Source organism: Salvia miltiorrhiza, chromosome 1 (assembly GCF_028751815.1).
Source record: "Salvia miltiorrhiza cultivar Shanhuang (shh) chromosome 1, IMPLAD_Smil_shh, whole genome shotgun sequence".
NCBI lineage: Eukaryota > Viridiplantae > Streptophyta > Magnoliopsida > Lamiales > Lamiaceae > Salvia > Salvia miltiorrhiza.
Window position 1 is genome coordinate 62,339,821 of NC_080387.1, and position 11,173 is coordinate 62,350,993.

The 11,173-nt window shown below is 36.7% G+C and overlaps 1 protein-coding gene across 1 annotated transcript; it reads right to left on the reverse strand.

Annotated features, from left to right (window-relative positions):
- Positions 1-6,005: 6,005 nt before the first annotated feature.
- LOC131002534 (pentatricopeptide repeat-containing protein At2g35030, mitochondrial-like) lies at positions 6,006-8,322 on the reverse strand. The gene has a single exon (XM_057929012.1). The coding sequence runs from the start codon at positions 8,037-8,039 to the stop codon at positions 6,204-6,206; it is 1,836 nt and encodes a 611-aa protein (XP_057784995.1). The 5' UTR covers positions 8,040-8,322; the 3' UTR covers positions 6,006-6,203.
- Positions 8,323-11,173: the final 2,851 nt, after the last annotated feature.

An 11,173-nucleotide genomic window follows, 5' to 3' on the forward strand; every position in this document is an offset into this window, starting at 1 on the left:
AGAAGATACACTTCTTTGCCCTAGGTTCCAGTTTATCAACACTTTGATGCATATAAGCAGCACAACCAAAGACTCTCAAGTTATTCATGCATACAGGTTTATCCCAAAACACAGACTCTGGAAGCTTACCAAGCAAAGGCACAGAAGGAGATCTATTTATCAGATAGACTGCAGTCATAAGGGCTTCACCCCAGAAATGTTTTGAAAGACCAGAAGCAACAAGGAGACTCCTAACTCTCTCAAGAAGAGTTCTATTCATTCTCTCAACAACTCCATTTTGCTGTGGAGTATAAGGGACTGACTTGTGCCTAATGATGCCTAACTCAGAACACCATCTATCCATGGAATGATTACAAAACTCAAGACCATTGTCAGTTCTTATGCATTTAATCTTCTTCCTAGTTTGGTTTTGAATCTGCACAGCCCATTTAGACAACTTATCAAACACCTCAGATTTATGCTTCATGAGAAACACCCAAGTTTTCCTAGAAAAGTCATCTATCACAGACAAGAAATACACATTGCCACCATGAGTGGGCACCTTTGCAGGGCCCCAGACATCAGCATGCAAATATTCAAGGATTTCAGTGCTAACATGCTTTCTTGGATAGGGAACAGATGTGGGAAATGCAGACTTGTGGTGTTTTCCTAGAATGCAGGGTTCACAAAATGGGATGTCTGAAATCTTGTCATTTCCAAAAACTCCAGTCTTTTTCAGGATATTCATGCCCTTATTGCTAATATGACCTAGTCTAGCATGCCAAAGTGCAGACTTATCATCATGAACCACATTAGCAACTTGTAAAGGCACAGATTCAGCATGCACAGCATACAAATTTCCCTTCCTAAGTGCAGAAAAGACATGCTCAGAATCTTGCTTGAATTGAAAACTCAGATGATCAACAGATCCAGTTACCCTATTATCAGCAATTTGAGACACAGATAACAAACTGAACTTCAAGTTGGGAACATATCTGACATCAGTCAAAGTGAGATATTTTCCATTTTCAAATCTTAAACAAACATCACCCTTTCCAATAATTTCACAATTTTGACCATCAGCTAGAGCTACATGACCAGACTTGACAGGTTGTAGGTTAAGAAACATGTGCTCATGAGGAGTAACATGAAAAGTACAGCCAGAATCAATGAGCCATTCACTGGAACTCATAGTTTTTGAAATAGCATTTGAGTAACTGATAAACTGAAAATCAAGGTCATGCATCATGTAAACACAATCATCCTCAAACACATTATTGGCATTCTGACTAGGCTCTTCAGGGGTGGGTTGCTTTTTCTGCTTAGGAAGTTTACATCTGTTTATGAAATGACCTGGTTTTCCACAGTTCCAGCAGACCTTCCTAGGCTTTTGATCAGAGTTTTGGTTCTGGTTTTGACCTCTATACTCAGAATTCTGATTATAAGGTCTCATATCCTTAGGCCTATCCTGGTTCTGACCTCTATTGAAGTTCTGGGGTTGGTTTTTATTCACATAAAGGATTTCACCATGCATAGGTTTTGACTTAACCAAATTTAGTTCACTTTCTTTAGACTTAAGACCATTAGTGATCATTTCACAAGTAACTTTTGACCCTCCATACTTCAATGCAGATTTTACCTCAGCAAAAGGCTCAGGTATAGAGTTTAAAAGAATTTGGGGGGCATACTTCTCAATAGAATCATCTCCAGCAAGCTTTAAATCATGCAGGAGTTTATTGAAATTTTCCATGTTAGTGTCTACATCCTTAGAAGGATCCATTTGAAAAGACATGAATTGGTTTTGCAAAGACCATGTTGACACTTCAGAGGGAGCAGCATATAAAGCATTTAAATCATCCCACAGGTCTTTTGCACAAGCATGATGAGCCACTTTTCTGACCACAGAACTGCACAAGTTTAACAAAATAGTGGCCCTAGCACTATCATTCATTTCTTGTAATTTAACATCAGTAACAGCCTCATCAATTTTTGTGGTTATTGCCTTCTTTACCTTTTCTTTAACCAAAATGCACTCAATTTTAATTTTCCAATCCTGAAAATCGTCCCTGCCATTAAATGGCACTACATGCATGTTGTTCATGTTGATGCAGATGAAAGTAAAGGAGATTACACAAGCACAGAGCAAGAGACACCACAGCAAAGGTCACCAGGACCTTAAAGAGGAAACAAATGGAGTTCAGGAGCAGGGAAGAGCCCAGATCTCAGCACAGATTTATCTGTGGAGCAAGGATACACACTGGTCCCTCCAAAAGTTCCAACAGGACTTAGCAGAGTCCAGAAACTCTCAATCTGAGGGAGTTTTCAAAGTATTCAACCTTTCAGAGAACAAAACAAAAAACACAGAGCACAAAACACAACAAAGGTTACAGGTGTACTACTGTAAGCCTCGTATCAGTCAAGCTATCCAGGCTACCACGCACGAGAAGACACTTTAAAGTGAATTCAGACGGACTGGACCGTAAGCTTAGACCAACGGTGAGCTTTTGAATGCTCTTGAGGTTACAGGAGATAACACAAGAACACAGACAGAGAAAAACAGCAAGCGGAAGCAAACAAGAGAGCAGGATCGCAAGATACCAAAAAAATAAGAAAATAAAAGCAGCACCTTGACCAAGCCTAAAACTAGGAGCTAAGGTTACAGCCGCTTTACCAGAGCCGGACTCTTCAGGAGGAAGAGCCGGACCTACCTCAACCCTTGCTCGTCGGGAGCGAGTTGGCGCAGCCAAAGGGCGGCGGGGTGAGAGGGATGTGTTCGGGGGGAGCCCCGGCAAGGTCCCCGTGGCTCTGATACCACTGTTGGGTATCTTCGCCTTGCCGGGATTACTCCTCTTGTTTCCCGAACCTCCGGTCCGTCTCACTTCGTGCTCAGGCACTTCTTCTTCTTCTTTAGGTCTTCACTCTTCCGTTCCAGATATGCAATCTCCAGCTCCAACTCTGCCTCCGATTACCTGTACTTCAGATCTGCACAAGTAAAGAGAAAAAGGAGTAAAAGGAACAAATGAAAGAGAAAAGAGATAAGAAATCAGAGAAGGGTTTCAGTCGAGGGAAAAGGTGTCCTCGGGACACAGGGGCTCAGATTTTCCCCCTTTTAACTCAGCAACCCTTCCGGCAGCTGAATGATCAACGGCGAAGTAAGGACGATGGAGCAGCTTCACAGATCTCAACAGAGCTACCAACAGCAGGAGCCAAGGTCAGAACTCCGGCAGCTCAGATCTTCTCAGGTAACCACCAAACAGGGCTCCGATGGTCTGGAAAACCCGGTGATACCTCCACCCACGTCAGGGAATCCCGTATTATCAAGGAGTTACTCACAAAGGAATAGCAGAGCCTTTCAGTCCTTGATAATCCGTATTCCCGGCATGAGAAAGCATCAGAGATATAAAGGAAGGAATGACAACGGTGGGATGAGACACCATTGAAGGCGCTGGAGAAATCAAGGTAGGAGGGCGGTGGAAGAGGGGAGAAAACGAGGAGTCAGAGAGAGAGAGGATTTAGGGTTAGAGATGGAGCGGCGCAGGTGAGAAATGAGAGAGCGAGAGGGGACGCGGAGGGGTATATCTGAGTGGTGAGTGGGCTAGGGTTTGGGGTTGGGCTCGGTTCTGGGCCCTGAAGTTGGCCCAGACCCAAAAGAAAAGAAAAGGGAGAAGGAATGAGAAATGGGCCAACCTCACAGCCGATGCTGAAAATATCATCATATTGTTTTGCTCAACTATAATTGTTTTCTATAAATAGAGAAAAGGTAGTATCTTATCTTCTCACGTGCCCAATACGAAATAATCTAATTGGTGGAGCATTACCGGCGACTTATACTGCAAAAATAACCTGAAATGACCACCCATTCAATGATAAAAATTATAGAAATATACTCCTGCGATTTAAATGACCTGTGAATTTTTTAGAATATTAATTATTTCTAAATACATAAACTGTATTCAATTTTTAATTTCTGGTTAATATTAAATTTTTTATTAATTAATACATAAATTTTTAATATTTTTGAATCTGGTTCGAATTAAAATTTCGTTAACCATTGATCCTATGTGAATGCCTAAATTTTCTTATGTGGCATTTTAACATACAATTAAAGTGTTGGAAATATGGTTTTGACCCTACGTGAAATTAATTATTTAATTAAATATTTATTATTTGATTGAAATAATTGTTGGATGTTAATCTACGTCTCGAGTAGATGAACGTGATATACTTGAAGTCTCAAAACCGATTTCCGATGAGTGGAATATTGTATATCGAAGTTTGAATGTTGAGTAGTGGAATAACACTTGGAAGTGTTGGACAACTTGGGCTTCTTGGTTGGCCCAACTGAGCTTGTCTCCAGCCCAACCACCGAAGCCCATTAGGGCAGCCCTAGTCTGCAAAGAGGCAGAACAGCAGTTTCAAAACTGCACTGTCTTTGTACTCTGTGAATTGATGGAGAATCAATTTTATAACTTGCAATTCAAATGGTTTTGAATTGTGTAATATCCATAACAGCTCCTTGCTGTTTAATGTGCTTAAATCACCCATATGTATGAGAGTTGCCTATAAATAGGCGTCTAGAGCATTGCATTCTACACATGAAAATTCTGCATTTTTCACTCTTATTCCAAGCATAAATGCTCAGTTCTTGATCTTATTCCGTTCGTTGGAGCTTGTCGGATTGTGGTGCTACATCCAACGAAACGTCGCTGTTTTACCTTTGGGGAAGATTCGCCAACACCGTGAGCACTACCGGGGCGATAATCTTCTTACGGGAAGAGATTCATCTCGACTCGGCGTTTTTTCCTTACTGTCTGTTCAATTCGTTCAGAGCTGCCGAGTCCATAGCAGAGCTGAAACCCATAGCAGAGCTAACTTCCTTGCAGAGCAGAGCTGACTTCCTTCCAGAGCAGAGCTGACTCCAGTGCAGAGCTGACCTCCAGAGCAGAGCTGACTCCGGTGCAGAGCTGACCTCCCGAGCAGAGCCGACCTCCCGAGCAGAGCCGACTTCCAGAGCAGAGCTGACCACCAGAGCTAGAGCTGACTTCCAAAGCAGAGCTAAACTCCAGAGCCAGTACTGACTTCCAGAGCAGACTCGTTCAACAAAGCCAGAGCAGCGAGCCCTGTTACTTACATAAAGCACTATGTTCCATATAACACAAAAATAATATTGTTTTCTTTCTCTAAAATCATGCTCTCTAAATTCTACTGCTCGAGTAATAGTTGTCAAAAATTTAATTCGAGTCAAATTACAAAAAGTAAAAAAAAATTATATATTAATTGACAAAGAAAAATATTAATTAAAAATTAAAATTTAGATATACTTTATGTATTTTTTAAAAATAAAAGCCGATTTGGAGGCCGTCAGTGAAATGTGTTTGATAAGGAATATGATCTTTTCCTTGATAGAGAGAGAAGTTATAATACTCAAGCATCGCATTCAAATAGTTAGCGATCCACTTAGATACTTAGAGGACGTTTATTTTGGATGATTAATATTATTATTAATAGATAAAAATAATAAAGATAATCCTTTTTTATTTAGATGAATTGAAACTTTGGGATATTTCAAAACTTTGATCATTTATATCATTTAAGCTAGTTTTGCTTGATTCATGTCACATAAAAAGTGTGATTGAAGAAATTCCACTTTTGAGAATAAGAATACTCAATCATACATATAATCAATCATGCAAAAGTAAACATCCCTTTAATCAAAATCTGTAATATTTTTGTAAACTCTAAAACACCTCCTCAATATCTCCGAGCCTCGATCATCACAGTTGATATAGTATTAGACAAATCTTGAAGATATCAAATTACAACATAATATTCTCATTGTCTTTCCCTTTTAGTAACTTGCTTTGGTAGAGCAGCTTTTGATATAACAACCTGGTCCAATTATTCATGGTTTAATCATAGGTTTTGTTTGTGTAATGAAATACTTTAGTGTGTTGCCACACAAATCCCATACTATGCAGTATGCATATACTGTATGCGTGTATGTACAATAACTCCACACCAAAAAAAAAGGCATATTCTATGTGCAATTCAATGTCTCCATAAATAACATTATGACTAAAACTTTACAATTTGTTGATTAACTTTTACTTATATTACTTTCCTTTGGGTGACTACAAAAAAACTCGCAGCCACTATTTGAGGCAAACTGCAATAGGCAGATCAAGTTCGATTGGCTCGTTCTTGAAGGTGAGTTTTGGAATTCATCATTCATTGTCAAATAATAGTGTGTCACCACCATCACCAATCTTCTTCATTTTCTCATGAAGATCAAAGACTAAGGATTGCATACCTTGATGATCTTCACTACATCTGTCTCCAACAACAAATACATGAAACTTGTTCCCAACTTCAATCCAACTGCAACCAGGCTGCTTCTTCAGCCCCTCCTTCTTCATCCTCAGCCTCACCATCTCAGCCTCCATCGTCTTCCCTCGAGCAGCGTATGAGCTAGACACCAGCGCGTAAGTGCCAGCATTCCCTGCTGTTTCCACATCCAAAAGTTTCTCTAATATCTGTTTTTCTATACCATCATTCCCGTGAATGTTACATCCCAAGAGAAGTGTGCACCAACTATTTATTGATGCTTTTGTCTGAAGCTTCTTGATAAGCTCCAACGCCTCCTCTAGTCTTCCTGCTCGGCCATACAGATCGATTATGCACGTATAGTGCTCCTCCCTCACTTCTATGGACTTGCTTTTCACAAGCATTTCAAAGTAATCCAGCCCTTCCTGCACTAGACCGGCATGGCTGCAAGCTGAGAGCAAGCCAACATAGGTAACATTGTTTGGCTTGACACCCCTACTTCGCATCTCCTCAAACACCATGATCGCGTCCCTTCCACATCCGTGGTGAGCATAGGCGGAGATCATGGAGTTCCAACACACCAAGTCTCTGCAGCGCCTCCTCATCCCGCGATCAAACACTTTTCTAGCCATCACCACATCTCCACATTTCGAATACATGTTGATTAGTGATGAGATCACAAACTCACTCTCTCGATACACTGTCTTGCTTATTACTTGATGCACTTGCAATCCTTCAACAAGACCAGCCAAGTCACTACAAGCCCCCAAAACACTCGCAAATGTCCCTTCATTCGGCCTCACCCTTCGACTCCTACTCATCGTGTGGAACATTCTCAAAGCCTCCTCGCTTCTGCCATGTTGCGTATACCCGCTTATGACAGCAGTCCAAGACACCACATTCTTCCCCGGCATCTCATCAAACAACCTCCTCCCCTTCTCCAACTCGCCATTCTGCATAAAACCAGTGATCATCGCGTTCCAAGATACAACACTACGCTCGGGCATCCTGTCAAAGAGCAACCTAGCCTCATCAACCCTCCCATTTCTCGATAGCCCCGATATCAAGATGTTCCAAGAAACCACATTCCTTGCAGGCATCCGGTCAAAGACCCCCCTCGCCTCCTCCACCCTTCCGCAGCTCACCAACCCCGCGATCACCGTGTTCCAAGAAAGAATGTTCCTCTCTCTCATCCTCTCAAACAGCACCAATGCCTGATCAATCTCGCCGATTCGGACATACCCCTCAATCATAGTGTTCCAAGCCACCACGTTCCTTTCCGGCATTTCGTCGAACAGCTTCTCTGCCTCAGCAACTCTCTTCGTTTTCAAGTACCCGGATATCATAGCCGTCCAAGTAACGTCATTTCTCACAGCATCAACCCTGTTGAAAAGCTCCCGCGCTTCTCCAACCAGACCACGCTTCATGTATCCCGAAATCAGAGCCGTCCACGAAATCACATCCCGTTCAGGCATAACTTCAAAAATTTGGCGTGCTTCACAAATTTTCCCCTCTTCGCATAATCGTGTGATCGTACAATTTGCCCTAGCTACGTCTTGTTTGAGTGAGTAATCTCGTCTGGGAATCGTACTCTTTGACACCTTTTCTGCTTCGATCATTGGGTGATACAATCTCAATAAAGGCGCAGATTTTATGCTACTGACTCCATCCCATAAATTGATTGATGATCGAAGAAACTTCTGCAGCTCGGTTATAGTTGAAATTTGGCGATACATTATGAAACTTGTAAGCAGAGATAGCGGATGAAACAAGACGAGATTTTTTATGTGTTTTCATGCTGTAAGCAGTTGATGCTATTGCTATTGGCCATTAACGAAACGATTCCATTTTCAATTACAGCTTTGACTCAATTAGAAAATTGTAGTGTCTCCACAAAATCAGTTACGAACTTCATCGTGGCTGTGGAGCTATAATGAATTATAGCATACGTAATCATCTGGTTTAGAAAGTAAATAAAAACCCCTTTCAAAAAAGACAAAAAGAACAAAGAAAGTAAAGAAAAATGAAAGAAAGATAAGACTAAACAAAAATATATGCATATGTATTGGGATAATACAATTTAATACTCGAGCGTTTGAATTGTTTTTAATTAGGGCTGGAAAAATATACCGAAAACTCGGTATACCGGCCATACCATATCGTAAAATACCATAAAATATCGAATTTAAGGTATACCGTTTTTTTGGTAAGGTATGATACCGTACCAAAGATTTAGTGGTAAGATAAAGGTATGGATTTTCAAGATACCGGGGTATACCGGTGTATACCGATACCGCGGTATATACCGAAAAAATCAATAAATACCATATTAAAGGTATATACCGGAACACGGTATGATACCGTTTTACTGGTATACCGAATATTACTGTATATACCGGTGATGCGGTATCATACCTTATTCCGGTATACCTTAATATTCAGTATATACCGATAATAAGGTACAATACCTTATTCTGATATACCGCAATTGTCCGTATATATTGGTATACCGAAAATCGCGGTATATATCGTATCAAAATCTATAGTTTTAAAATATATAATATATATTTTATGTTTATATTTTTAAAAGTATTTATAAATTTTATAAAATGATGTATATAATCTATATTATGTGAATATATACAATTGTACATGAATTTATAAATATCATCAAATGATACAAAAACAAATAAAATACAATATATAGTATAAGTGATACAATAAAATAAAATTGTTTATTTTGATATTATAGTATAGTTATAATATATAACTAAAATTATTGTTTTACAATAGATTATACATCTAACTTATAATAGTTACATATATAATAGCATACTTATAATATTAGTATTATATTATAAATAATATTACGTCTAACATATAAATTATATGTAACTTATAACATCTATATAATTTACTATATATTACATGAATGCATACAAGTATGCGAATATAAATATCATCAAATGATATAAAAGTGAATATAATATAATATAGTATGTAAGTTATATCAATATACTGTGTTATGATATCAATATAAATAATTTATACTATATTAAATTATATAACTTACATACTATATTATATTTTATTCACTTTTATATCATTTGATGATATTTATATTCTCATACTTGTATGCAAATATTCTCATACTTGTATGCATTCATGTAATATATAGTAAATTATATAGATGTTATAAGTTACATATAGTTTATGATTTAATATAATTGAATTATTTATATTGATATTGTAACACAATTATAATATAATATTTGAATTTGCTTTTGTTGAAGTTTAATTGATGAGACTTGAGATGTAGACAATGTTAATTTTGTTATTTTGTGTAGTATATGAATAATTTTCTTAAACAAATTACATCTAACTTACGACATTAATACAACTTATTATATAATATATGAACACGTAAGTACGAGATTATAGATATAATCAAATAATATAAGTATCTTATAATTATATGATAGTGTTGTTTATATTAATATATATATATATATATATAATAATAACATAGTTTTATTATCATAATCATGTGACGTGAGTTAGGGGTGAGCATTCGGTTATATGGTTCGGTTTTTGCTAAAATCAAACCAAACCATATTTTAGTTCGGTTTAAAAAAAAAACCGAACCGAACCGAATTAACCGAACAAACCGAACCGAATTAACCGAAATTTTTATAATTAAAACCGAACCAAACCGAAAAACCGAATTAATCCGAAGAAAACCGAAATTTTCGAAAAAAAAAACCGAAAAAACCGAAATTTTTGAAAAAAAACCGAAAATTCCAAAAAAAAACTATAAAATTAAAAAAATATTAGAAGCTAGATTTTATAAAATTATAATTAAAATATTATATATATACATATATATATATATATTTATATATATTATAAATATAATTCGGTTTTTCGGTTTTGTTCGGTTTTAAAAAATCCGAACCGAACCGAACCGAAAAACCGAAATTTTATGAAAAAAAAACCGAACCGAACCGAAAAACCGAAAAAACCGAACCATATTTTAAAATTTCGGTTTGGATCGGTTCGGTTATTCGGTTTCGGATTTTTTGCTCACCCCTAACGTGAGTTACATAGTTATATTGTATAGTTTTATTATGATTATTTTTCTAAATTAAATTATACCCAACTTATAACATAAATATAATTTATTATATAATTTATGAATATATAAGTATGAGACTATAAATATGATAAAATTATATACTTCCATGAGTTATACAATTTGATATAACTATTATGTCATTATTATATTTGTTAAATATTATTCATTATCTAAACATGTTTTAAAAATAAGTTATCAATTTTTTACCGTATTAAATTTTTTCGATTTCGGTAATACCGATTATTTTGATATACCATTAAAGTGCGGTATACCGAAATTCGGTAAGGTATACCGAAATAAAGGTACGGTAAAGGTTTTGTATATTCTTCATAGCGTACTTAAGGTATACCGTATGTAAAGGTAAGGTAAAGGTATGAATTTTCTCCATACCGGAGGTAAAGGTAAGGTATAAGGTATGATCGATTTAATAAGGTATACCGTACCGTGCCACCCCTATTTTTAATTGTATCGTAGTAATATATGTGAAATTATAAATTAATCTATTTTTTCCCACCATTTTTTCTCTTTCTTCTCTCATCAATTTTTTCACTATTTTTATCTCTTTTTCCTTTCATAATTTTATTTATTTTCTAAATAACGTCAAATTTAATTTCTGAAGAAATATTCAATATTCATCTTAAGTTTAAGTTCGTAACAAAATCTTTAATATGGTATAAAAATCATCAAAAATGAATTTGAAACAAATAAGTTACTAAAATCTTAAAATATTCTATT

What these genes read in the sequence shown, in the direction of transcription:
- LOC131002534 (XM_057929012.1), bottom strand. Translation starts at nt 8,039, where the DNA reads ATGTATCGCCAAATTTCAACTATAACCGAGCTGCAGAAGTTTCTTCGA.